A 13,255-nucleotide genomic window follows, 5' to 3' on the forward strand; every position below is an offset into this window, starting at 1 on the left:
TTATCAGTTTTTGAATTAGGGGAATGAAATCAGACTTATGTATTAGGAAGATATATCTGGTGGCAAGGTTTATGGGAAAGGTATCAGACTAGAGGTGGATCTTGGTGATATAGATAAGAGATATGAAGGATTAAAATTCAGGAAAAAACAAGTTTTAAGACATAATAAAGAATATCAATTGTGTGGTAAACATATTAGAGCCCGAGGAAAACTACGATACTGAATCGCTAGGAGAATAGTAGTTCCTTTGTGAGGTCTTCGATGGGAAAGCACGCAGCACAGGTTTCAGCCCGGGGTGAAATATTTGGTTTAGAATTAAAATGTCGAAATTTAAGATGCTCTGGAGAAAATAATTTTGGAGTGTTCAAGAGGCCAGGAGTGACCCCTGAGCTGTACCTTCAGATATGGAATTAATCTTGGCAAAGGTGGTGGTAGACAATAAGGAAGTGGAAGACGTCATCCGGAAAGTAGCATAAGATGAATGAGAATAAGTATGGAACTCCTAAGAGCCACAGCATCACGGGGAAGTAGAGAGGGAGAAACTCGCCAAGGAGAGTGGGGTTTCTGGGAAAGTCACACCACACACACACACACACACACACACACACAGAAAAAGGGAGTCCAAATGAGACATTTAAACATATACATATGAACAGGGTTACATGCCATAGGATGGGCTAATAAAATGATACATGCATATATAATCTGCTATAATTGATATATGGCTTCATTCCTAATGGAGAAGAGCACGTTGTAGTTAGATGCTGTCAAATTGCTTCCAACTCATAGCAACCCTACCCAGTCCTGCAGCATCCTCACAATCGTTGCTGTTTGTGACCATTGCTGCAGCCGCTGTGGCAGCGTATCTGGTTGAAGTCTTCCTCATTTACTGACCCACTAATTTAACAAGCCTGCTGTCCTTCTCCAGGGATTGTCCCTTCCTGATAACATGTCCAAAGTAAAGGATGCAAAGGGTTGCCATCTTTGCTTCCAAAAAACATTCTGCTTGTATTTCTTCCAAGACAGATTTTCCTTCTTCAATACGCAGATCTCGCATGCATCGGAGATAACTAAAAATAGCACTGCTTGGTCAGATGCAGCTCCAGGCATCACAGTGGTGCTAAATACACATGCAATAAAGTCATGGCTTTTTGCATGTTCTTGACTGTTATTAAGAGAAACTACTGATAGCAATGGCCATCATTCCAGAGTATAAGAGAATATAGAACTCTCCAACATCGGAAGATCATCTTGCTGAATTCTGGATGTCCAGTCTTTCAGTTAATGCTTTTCTAATAGGTAACTATCCCCAAGACGCAATGAGCACTATAGGATCTGAGGATATAACACACATTAAGAGAAGATTGTTGGAAAAGGACATATTTCAAAGAAGCTGTCTCAGATAAATCTTATTTATCGATTTATGCTATAACGGAAATATCACAAGTACACTTTAATTTTAACAAACACTTTAATTTTCTCACAGAGTAGAAGATTAGACATCCTTTTACTGTTGGCTCTGGAAGAAGGACTGTGGAGATCTCCACATGTCTTGGCAGTTAGCTGCCCTGGAGTCTAGGAGTTTCTCAGCTCAGGGACCACAAGTACGAAGAATGTGCTCCAGTCATGCATTTTCTTATTCCTGGTAGGGAGAGAGATCTCTCTCCTCCTTTACACCCCCTTGTAACTCTTGTAAGATAAAAGATGTAGTTCGAGCAAGGGTGTGACTTAAGTAGGAATGTGACGTAATATCTCCTTATAAGGCTCACAATATCTGGTTGGCCTGTATTGGCCGTGTGATAAAAGTTAAGCTCTCTTTGCTTCTGTCAAGTTAAGTTGTGAATCAGCTGCTCATCACAGGTCAATAGTTGGAAGCCACCAGTCATTCCATGGGAGCACGATGCTTCCTGTTGCCATAAAGATTTGCAGCCTCAGACACCCTCAGCGGCCATACTGCTCTGTCCCATAAGGCCGTTAGGAGTTGAGATCAGCTTAATGACAGTGAGTTTTGAGTTTGTCTCTCTATCCCTCAATGTCGAGGACCTACTGTGCATCTTAGAGGACTACATTTTGTTGTTGAGTCAACAGCAAAAGTTTGGGATGGAGGAAATAGGGTGGTTCTTTTGGAAGCCCCCCTCCCCCCACCCCCAAGATCATTGGTTTTCAAGTTGGGGGTGTGGTAGAAGTAGGAGAGAAAGAAGATAAATTCTTTTGGGAGTTTTTCAAAGGGAAGGGGCTGCTTGTGTGTAGATGTACCTACACCTACACAGTGTGTGTGTGTGTGTGTGTGTGTGTGTGTGTGTTATTGTCAATAATTTCAGGGGATTTCCATCAACGCCACTCTCCTGATAGAAAATCACTACTCTGCAGTGAGCAAGTAAGGACCCCAGTTATAATATCAGAATGAAGACCTAGGAGTGAGATCGTTTTAGTTGACAATACAGTCCAGCAAGTGAACTACTAGAGTAGACGGAAGTAGAAATTCCCAGAGTAGTGACCAGGAAAGACTGGTAGGCTACACAGGTCCACCACAGCATGGCTGATGCTCAGATTTCGTCTCCATCCTCTGCAACGTGACCTTCTTGACTGCCAAACACACCACGTTCTCAATAAATACTCTTAATAGACTATGTACATTTCAGAAAATGTGTTATTTTTAATATCAAGAATGTGAGCATGCAACATTGCTAAATACAAAAGTCATACAAGCTCACCAACGACGCCAGGGATTGCCCCTTTTAAAAATGACCAAGTTGTAGGGCCCAGGATGTAGACATCATAAATCACAGCTCTTTGCCTGCACTCAATTGATTACTAGTGCATCATCTCCTCCTTATTACTATAGGATTCATACAGAAGCTTTACTGCCTCCGGGTTTCATTTCTTCCCCTTTATTGCTTTTCTCTAAAGAGAAATGAAAAATCGTTGTTCACATGCAATGGTGCCTTACCACTACGAGTAAGACCCGGCTGTGGGCAGTTCCAGTGTGCAGATCTGGGGTAGTGCCTAAACACTGCAAGACACATGGTCTCAAATGCATTAAAAACAACTTTATAAATTTATAGTAGTGACATGTTGCCATAGGATGTGTAAAGTAAAATGTAAATTAATAGAGGAAGATAAACTTGACAAGTTTAGACTTATGGCAAACGGGTAAAAAAAACTGGAATTCACAGATTTTTAGTTAAACAACAGGAGTAGCATACTACATAAAATACCCTAAGCCACGTGAGAGTTACAGTATACCCACGTCAAAATTGTTTGAAATATAACACACAAAACTAGGTATAACTGGATTTCTTATTTTTAAAAAAGGCAGCACTTTCTATGATTCAGTTCCATCTGGATCCTTACCCAGCTAGATGAAATTGAACAGGACAAAGGCTCTCTGCAGGGGGCTCAACTTCATGGTGCATGAAATTGCAGCTTCTTATGAAGTTTTTAGGTTTGGAAAAATATGCCATACCGGGACTGACCTTCCTAATCCATGGAACGGGTTGAGTGGTACTTCTCTAAGACAACTGTTTGAGGGTTCATTGGGAAAACATATGCAACAAAATTATCAACAGAGTTTATGCATTCCACGCTCGGTCTCCTACCCTTTCCTTGTCTCTTAACAATTCAGTTTCGTGTGTATCATTATTTGCAAACAAAGGAAATGACCATAATGTGTGGAAGATAACTGGAGACACCTGCAGAAGCAAAATCTGTAGGATCTAGACATTCTGGAAAGTGGCTTCTCCTTTTCCCAGTGTGGGGAGGCTTCTGGGTTTGGATGTAACAAAGTCGCAGTACAGGTCAAACCGAATCAAAAGCTCCATATGACTTTGCCATTTAGCACTATTATAAATTCAATGACAAGTCTGACACCACATGCATGGATAATCGTATACCACATAGGAATAAAAAAACTCCACGTATTCTCAGCACTGATCCTAAAGTCACACGGGATTCATTTAGATTTCCACAATTTTAAGTCGGGGAAACTTTACCTAGATTCACAAGACTTCTATGAAGATAGTAAATGAGGAAATGGAAAACAAATGAGTTGGATGTTTTAAACAGATGATCAGAAGTACTTGGGTTTTTTTTTTTTTTTTAAAGCTCAGGGGCCTATTTTCACATTTGTGAGTCTACTAATGAGGAGAGTTTGGGAATTTTATTGGGACATTTTGCCTCGTAGAGAGAAGGATAGAAGGAAGTACTCTCAGACCTACCCTTTTCTTATTCTAGACTCTCGAAGGCCCACACCATTTTTGTTTTGGTCTAGCAACGTCTGAGTGGTGATCCTATGAGAACCATATCCTTAAGCTCGTCAGTTAAAAGGTACTGTGAAGGGAGACGTGGGCAGACTAGACTTGCCATCCATCCTCTGGACAGCTATCAAGATGGGGTCCGTTGTTGGCATGTCCATATAGTTTATCTGACTGCTTCAGCAGAGATTTAATCTACGAGGTCAACTACATAGCTTCTTGATTGTAAATGGACTTCCTGTGGTCTGATATTTATCCAGTCACTCGTGAACCATTGATGTATTCCTGGTTCCTTATTTATTACCACTGAAAAATGATTTCATAATACTGACCAGAAGGATCAAACAGCTCACAGAAAATTTCCATACAATAAGTACCATAATGTTGAAACACAGCAGAGGCCATATTCCAGCAATATTATGGAAAATTTTGTTAAACTCTTATGATTATTATTATATCAGAATGCAATTCACACAAAGTATTACTAAAAATTTACAAACATTAAAAAGTGCATAATAACATTTTGATCTGACAGGGCTGGGAAAAAAAAACCCAGGGAAACATAGCACAAGGATTTTACTTTTGCTATTTGTGTCCATATGATTGCAAGAAGATCTTTTCTCATTCTTCTTCAGCTTCAGAAAAGTAAAATGTCCCCCCAACTTAAATATTAGCGAACAACATTGTGAGACACTTGGTTCTAACAGCACAATATATTTCTAGTTATTAGTATTATCTTGTATTCTCTTTCTCTACCTTCCCAATTCCCCCAAATTCACATAATTAAAGGAGACTATCAGTAGAGAAAAACTCTTGGGAGTAAAACAAAACTGACAGGTTGAATTTTGGTCAAACTGACTGAATTCAGAAAATATTCACATTATTGGATATTGTTCAATGCTAACATAATAAATCTTGATGAATCTCTTAGATTGAATTCACCAGCAGATAGTGATCAAAGGGAAATTTTAAGTTAGGGGGAAAATGTGTGCTCTCTCCTGTGTTCACCACCACACTATGGGGGATGGGGAAAAAAAGACAGCCCTTTTTGAAAATGAGTGGTATAAAAATTCACAGTAACATACATCATTTTTGTTTTCCATAAGCAATCAAAGAAGGGGGCAGTGCTGAGCATTTCTATATTATACGATACAAAACAGTGTCAATCACACAGCAATAATACATGGATATATAATTCTAAAAACAGTGCTTTCTGAATGAAGTTTTACTGGGTCAATGCTTGGGCCAGAGATCTTGAAACTCTGGTGGTTCAATCAACCCTTTGCGATTAGACACAATTAAATCCTCTGACATTGTGAGGGGCCAGATGCTACAGGAAGAATCATCATCTAGTGTCGGTGCTACTCTCTACAAGCATTTCATCATACGGTCAAGTGAAAGGATCCATACAAACATGATGTCCCAACACCAGCCACATGATCTCAACCATTGCTAATGACAGAGGTAGAAAAAAGTCTGTCTGCAGCGACAGCCTCTGCTCCCATGTGGAACATGGTCAAGAGCAGGTCCCTGCAATGCAGCACAGCCATTTCCTTCCCCCCCTTTGCACTCATCCAAACAAATGCTCTCCAGCCAGGCCTGGAGATTGGAGACATCGTCAGGGGTGGTTCACGGGCAAAGCGGGGTGTTAGCTTTCGGATTTTGCTGCTTCCCCCTGGCCCTCTCCGCTTTGTTCTGCTGAGCTTCTTTGTGCATCTTCTTCACCTTCTGTAAGAGATGATAAAAATAATGTGAACAGCACAATCAAAACTCCTGCATCTATTTTCTCACTTTCAATATATCAGACTGGGAACTCCACAAAGATGCAAGGCATCTGAAATCCATAGAGGTATGGATGGGTATTTTCTTGGTAAGCAGATCACCATCAAGAAAATAGTGTAACTATTTCAAGAACTAGATAACTAGGGAAAGCCTGACTCAAAAATGAAATAACTGAAATTTTGGTGTAGTTAGCCATCACCTAGGCTTTTCACACGTAGCTAGGGTGTCTCATGGCTAGATCATGGCACAAGAAATATAGCAATTCTAGATATTTTCAGTCTTCAGTCACAAAACATAAACGGGGAGCGAGTTTCCCTTTCTACATCTGCCTTTCTAATTTTAGGAGCCCTGGTGGTGTCGTGGTTATGCATTGGGCAGCAATCAGCATGGTTCACAGTTCGAAACCACCAGCAGTCCCTTTGAAGAAAGAGTAGACTTTCTACTCCTGAAAACAGTCACAGTCTTGGGGGTCACTATGAGTCGGCTTTGACTCAATGGATGGGAGTCAGGTTTCGGGTTTTCTTATTTTAAGAAAGATGTGGATATGTTTTCTTCTATTTTTTTAAAGGCCCAGTGTACACTCCTAGGTTTTATTACTTCAAATAAAAGAGTGGTGGAAGATACAAGGACATTGTTTCTTGTCTGCTGGTCAGTCACTTGGAGGGATAGTTATGAATGTCTCTGGATTCCCTGTAGAGAACATGTGCTGAGTTCTAGTAAAACCACCATCATGACTGTACCCTGAGCCGTGATCCCAGCCAGTGACACAGTGAACACTGAATTAAACAATGTTTTCACTCAGTATTAGGTCACGTTATCTGAGTGGAAGCTACGTAATCCTTGACCCTAATATTCAAATGTTTTCATGTGTCACTTGGTTACTAGGCAGTCACTATGGCTTTACTTCTCTTGTCACTGCCACACAACAATTGAGTGGAGCTATACAAATAAGGTGCTTGTGATTCACCCAGGGGATTGGACACCTTGCTACGAAAGCAAATAAGATACATCAACTTGTTGAAACACCCTTTGTGGGGGAGGGACCATGCAAATACGGTGCATGGAACCCTAACAAGGGGATCGGTCACGTTTGCCATCCCACTAGGCTTACAGGGAGGATTGGAAAGAGAGAGGAGGAAGCGGTAAAAATAATGGAAGACCATGCGCAGTAACAGCGAAAGAGATGATAGAATGAGACCGGGGAGCAGGTCACCACTGGATGCCAGCTACAGATGGGCTCGCCAACCCATGGAGCTAGTAGTTTTAACACTTGCTGGAGAAGACCAGACCAGGGCTGAGCAGCTAAAGCTGATGAAGCTGCTTTCCCTAATCAAGACCGGTATCTTGAGCCATCCTGTTGCTCCTGAGTCATTCCTGATCGCACGTTGTACCTTGTCACTTCCCTACGAAACCTCATATTCCTGAGTATTGTCTGTGGCTTCTGTGTTTGCCAAGACAACACATTTCTGAACTTTCAGAAACATAGAGAGGGCCGTATGAAGGATGGCTGGTGTCAGAATGGGTAAACAGAGTTGGAGGGTAGAGGTATCAGAGGACTTCCGTTATCTTTCATTGTATTTTTCAAGAATCCTTTGAAGCCCACCTCCTCCTATATCCAGCATCCACCTCATAGGGATCAGCCTGGGGCTGATGATGGTTGTAATCCACTCTTCCTCTACTGAAAGCAGAGGTGGACCTCTGGTGCCAAGACACCTTTTGGCAGGCCTGGTGGACAAATAATTCTGGGGATTTCAATAACATAATCATACAGACATTTAATAAAAGTTTATCATTTAAATGGATGGAGGGAAGTTAGCTCACTCTTTGGATTGTAATGTTGAAGGTGACAACTTTCTATTTTTGTCTTAACATGTATACATTTGATGAATGATACAAAGATCTCCCCATGTTCAAGTGGTATTTAGACTTTCAGGGAATTAAAAACAATTCCTTTACATAAGAAATTATGTTATGTTCTAAATGGGTTCTAAAGACATGACCAGGTATTATGTATCACTGTCCTATATACTTTTCATTATAGGAATAAGCAACAGGATCCCAGGATGTACAGATGGCCTGAATCTGAGTAGGCAGATAAACATCTAACAAGACCTTGATATATATATGAGATGCTCTTGGTAACCAAAGGATGAGGTCAAATTAGGTCAAATGCAAACAGCAGAATATTCCAAGATGAAAGTGACTACATAAATACAGGATGAGAAACTTCACTCTAACGGGCTTTGGGATTTGATAGGTGTCTAGGGACTAGGGACTCTTCTCACGGCTTTGAGTGCTGTGCCTGACATACAGTTGTTAAAAACTGAGGAAAACTCAGGGTTGTCATGCTGTCAAGCAGGAAACCACAAGAGATGTAACAGCAAGAAGTCACAATGGACACTTCCCACAGTTCTCAGGGATGTTTAATTTGCGACCATACATTGTTGTTCTTTAATATTTTCTTATTGTACAGTTATTAAGTTTAGTTCTTTTTACTTAAAAGAATAGTCTGTACTGTTTATACTTTGCCTAATTCTGATTGCATAATTTGAGGGGAAAAAACCCAGAAAATTGTCTGCAATTAATGTGCAGAAATATTTAGAAATATTTGAATTATTTCACCTAGACAAAACTTAATCAGACATGCTCTGAGACAGAGGCTTAGGGTTAAAAACTTTTAATTTCAATGAAAAAAGAAGAAATTACACTATGAGGAAAAATTTACTACTACTAATGGTAGTTAAAACTAATGCATTCTGGAGATGCTTTAAAACCAAAAATTTATGTACAAAGAAGAAAAACATAAAATTTTAAAAATAAACTTTCAAATTTCAAGGACATCACAGAAAGAAGTATGTTTATGCACTTAAGCTGCTGAACATGATTAATAACCTCTAACATACTTCAGAGTTCTTTCATAAGTAACTTCCCATAGTAATGTACCCACTCCTCACTGTGGGCATGATTAGGTTCCAAAGATCAGGTCATTATTTTGCAAAATTGAGGATAATCTCATCAGATCACAAAACAGAGGATGACAACATCCTTGCATAACTGCCAAACCAATGAGAATCATAGCCCAGCCAAGTTGGAACATATCCTTAATCACCGTAGCCAGAATTATTTTTACCTTGACCTTCATTATAGCCAAATGGATGCTGCCAATGCACACAATAGTCAGATAGTTGATTTTTACTATCATTGTAGAGTAAAATGTTAGATAACAAGATAATAAATGAAGAGTAGGCCAGTTAGTTTCTGATATTCAACAGGATTTTCTTCTGACAACTTCATTTTAAGTTGTTCTGACATAAATCTTATACCTCATTTTTTTAGTTTTCATTACATTGCCTTATATTATCCCTATCCTTGCATGTCTAATCTTTATTTATCTTTGGTGGTCGGGAACTTTAGATATAAACTTACAGATTTGATAGTATCAGTAAGTTACGTGCTGTCGCAGTGCATGTAATGTCTGTTACGCACGTACGAGGTACCAGCACCACCACAACAAAACAGAGGGTTGTAAGTGCAGTTAGTTGTAAGTAAATGGATTTTTAGTCGGGGGCTATATCTATTGCATATCTACAGGCTTCAAAATGTTTGTGGAGAAATTCCAACTTTTCAATCCACTTTTCTACTTTTTGTATATATATACATGTGCGTGTGTATATACAAAAGCAGAATATATGTAGATATATTCTAACTCAGTTTTCCAATAACTCAAGTAGTTTTGCCATAATAATTATGATAACGAAAATATATTGAGTGGATAATACAAGTCACAAAATGTGAAAGTGTTTTTAAGCAGTATTTTATTAAATAAGAAAAAGAATGGCAGGGTTGAATAAAAAAAACACCAATGCTTGGTGTTCTATATTTCACCCTCCTCTTCTCTTTATACAGAGAAAGATGAGGGTTTCTATTCCCATGGAGAGTTAAAGTCTCGGAAACCCACAAGGGCAGTTCCACCCTGTCCTATGGGGTTGCTATGAGTCAGAACCGACTCAGAGGGAGTGAGTTTGGTATTCTTGTTTCCTTCTCTTCATAAGGCACCCAGTGCAATAGTGGATTATGCATAATCCACAGCGAGAACCCACTAGCAGCCCCACGGCAGAGAGCTGAAGTTGTCTGTTCTAGTAAAGATTTACAATTTGGGAAACCCAAAGAGGGGGTTCTCCTCTGCCCTTTAGGCGTGCTCTGAGTAAGACTTGAGACTGCAAAGTACTCCATCGGGTTTTTGTTCCCTTAGGTCTTGTCTTTTTAAGTCCCATTGTCCTAACTGTTGTATTCTTGGTGAAGCTTAAGTAAGAATTTGGCTGCTAAGCTGCTAACTTATAAGACAGTGGGTCAAACTCTCCAGCATCTCTGTAGGGGAAAAATGCGCAGTCTGTCTGCAATGATTTACCAGCTTTGGAAATCACATGGGGCAGGTCGATTTCTGTCCAACAGGGCAGCTATGGGTCCGAATGGACCGGATGACAATGTCTTCGTTTGTTGGTTTTGTTCAGCTAGCTTCTTGGAGCCATTGGCTTTTTGTAGGATCAAAATGGTCTCCCTCTATGTGTGCAGAATAATCCTTAGGCTCGAAATTTTGTGTTTTGCTTATTTTTAATATCAGTACTATGAGACTCCTTGATTAATAGTTAAATATTCAAGGATAAAATAAAAATTTCACAAATCCGTTTTAATAAAGGAAAATAATCTTTTACTTTATATTCACTTATATAAGAGAATATTTCACTTCTACTCTCGTTAAAATTGGCACTGGAGAACCTTCTTTCTTTCTCTTTCTTTTTCGTTCTTTTTCACCTCCTTCTTATCGTGTACTGCTCTCCTTTCACCCCAAGTGAGACTCTTTTTATTTGAAATCAATCTTGAAATTGTGATCCATCAGACTAACCAGTGGATCGTGTTAAATATGTAACTCTTAATTAAATGTCAGATGAGACCCCCAGCTTGTCGGAACCAAGGGCTCCAACTTAGTTAAATACTCTACACAGCAATTTCAAAGCTTTTACAGAGACTGTTGTTGCTGTTATCTGCCCTCCAGGCCGTTCCAACCCATAGCGACCATGCACAACAGAACAAAGCACCACTTGATCCTGCGCCATCCTCACAACTGTGCTTATGGCTGAGCTCCTGTTGCAGCCACTGTCAATCTATCTCGCTGAGGGCCTTCCGCTCTTTTGCTGCCCCTCCACTTCACTGAGCACAATGTCCTTCTGCAGGGACTGCTCTCTCCTGACAGAGATTCGAATGTAGAAAAAAAGGACAATGTGTGTGTCTGATTTCTTTCATTACTAAAGTCAGCTTAAGTGTTCTACATTATAGGGGGAAATCCTGTAAAGAGAAATAACTAAAAACAGACTGGTGCAATTATAAATTAGTCCCAGGCTTTTACCTTCCTTCGATTTTTTTATAATTCTTTCTATTAGGCCTTTTTTTTTTCTTTTTTAACATTTTATTAGGGGCTCATACAACTGTTATCCCAATCCATACACACATCAATTGTGTACAGCACATTTGTACATCGTTTCTCAAAACATTTTCTCTCCATTTAAACCCCCGACATTAGGTCCTCATTTTCCCCCTCCCTCCCCGCTCCCCCCTCCCTCATGAGCCCTTGATAGTTTATAAATGGGTATTTTGTCATATCTTGCCCTGTCCGACGTCTCCCTTCATCCACTTTTCGGTTGTCTGTCCCCCAGGGAGGAGGTCACACACAGTTCCATGTAATCGGTTCCCTCTCTCCAACCCATTCTCCCTTTACCCTCCCTGTTTTGCCACTCACATCACTGGTCCTATAGGGCTCATCCATCCTGGATTCCCTGTATTTTCAGTTCCTATCTGTACCAGTGTACCTCCTCTGGTCTAGCCAGTCTTGCAAGATAGAATTCGAGTCATGGTAGTGGGAGCGGGGAAGAAACCTTTAGGAACTAGAGGAAAGTTGTATTTCTCATCATTGTTACATCGCACCCTGACTGGCTCATCTCCTCCCCGAGACCCCTCTGCAAGGGGATCTCCAGTGGCCTACTAATGGGCTTTGGATCTCCACTCCGCACTCCCCCCATCATTCACTATGGTAAGATTTTTTGTTCTGATGATGTATTAGGCCATTTTTAATGGTAGCTTTCCACACCTAATTCCCCTCTGGAAATACCTCGAATTATTACATGTATATAGAGAAATGTGTGTTAATCTGCTTACCTGTTTTGTTGATATCAAGACCTGCTAATTTCAAGGCTAATTCATTGCTGTTACCACTTGCAGAAGAAACCAGGATATCATGTATTGCATTTCTTCTACCTGTTCTTCCTGAAGCAATAAAATCTGCATATGTAGTCTCCACATCAGTCATTGCTAACAAATATCCACATAGCAGGGACTGTAAGAGAGAAAACGTAGTAGATAATTATAATGCTGGTGAAAGAATGGTAAATAAGCATAGCAAAGGTACTTTTTAAATTTCACGCATATAACATGAATGTGAAGAAATATTTTTGGTTACATGCTCACACAACAAGCAGTTTTGTGGAACGCTTTTTCTGTAAAGGGCAGATAGCACATTTGCTAGGCCTTAAATATTTCAAGGTCTCTGTCCCAATTGCTAAATTCTGTGGCTGTCATGTAAAAGCAGCCATAGACAATAAGGAACAAATGGGCGTGGCTGTGTCCCAATAAACCTCGATGAAACCGGGCAAAGACACCTGTTTAGACAATGAGTTGTCCTTCTCTAGCACTGATTTAAAAACTTGGTGGCACAGTGGAGAAGGCTCTCAGCTGCGAGCTGTCCGGTTGGTGGCCTGGTTTGCAAAGCTACAGCGCTGTGCCTTCATAGAGACAGAGAGCCGCCTGCAAAGCCCTGGGGGCAGTTCTCCCCTGTGCCTTCTCCTTGAGGGGAGCAGGTTTGGGCGCCACAGCGGTGAAGTGCTCGACTTCTAACTGAAAGGTGGCAGAACCCATCCAGGGGCTCTTACTCACCTCCCTATCCTGAATCTGTGAAAGGAAATCACAGAAGTTGTCTATATTTATAAAAGAGTCAGTAAAAGGGATTTTTCTCAAACAAACTCCAACAACAAAAACACTTGGGCGTGGGAGGACATGGGAGAGAAGGAGGTGAGGGGAACGGTAGTGGTGTTAACAAACCCAGGGACGAGGGAACAACAAATGATCCAAATCGGTGGTGAGGAGGGTGTAGGAGGCCTGGTAAGGAGTGA

At 40.5% G+C, this 13,255-nt stretch overlaps 1 protein-coding gene across 2 annotated transcripts in view; it reads right to left on the reverse strand.

Moving 5' to 3' along the window:
- Positions 1–2,632: 2,632 nt before the first annotated feature.
- PKIA (cAMP-dependent protein kinase inhibitor alpha) overlaps positions 2,633–13,255 on the reverse strand; it is a 109,122-nt gene continuing 98,499 nt past the window's right edge. For both annotated transcript variants that reach the window (XM_045286437.1, XM_004697506.2), the window contains 2 exons: positions 12,246–12,423; positions 2,633–5,981 (listed from right to left, as the gene is read on the reverse strand). In XM_045286437.1, coding sequence (XP_045142372.1) covers positions 5,902–5,981; positions 12,246–12,396 — 231 coding nt within the window. In that variant the 5' untranslated portion in view covers positions 12,397–12,423 and the 3' untranslated portion in view covers positions 2,633–5,901. The remainder of the gene's footprint in view (positions 5,982–12,245; positions 12,424–13,255) is intronic.

Source organism: Echinops telfairi, unplaced genomic scaffold, assembly GCF_000313985.2.
Source record: "Echinops telfairi isolate 266 unplaced genomic scaffold, ASM31398v2 ScPeMD7_1;HRSCAF=3_0, whole genome shotgun sequence".
Classification (NCBI taxonomy): domain Eukaryota; kingdom Metazoa; phylum Chordata; class Mammalia; order Afrosoricida; family Tenrecidae; genus Echinops; species Echinops telfairi.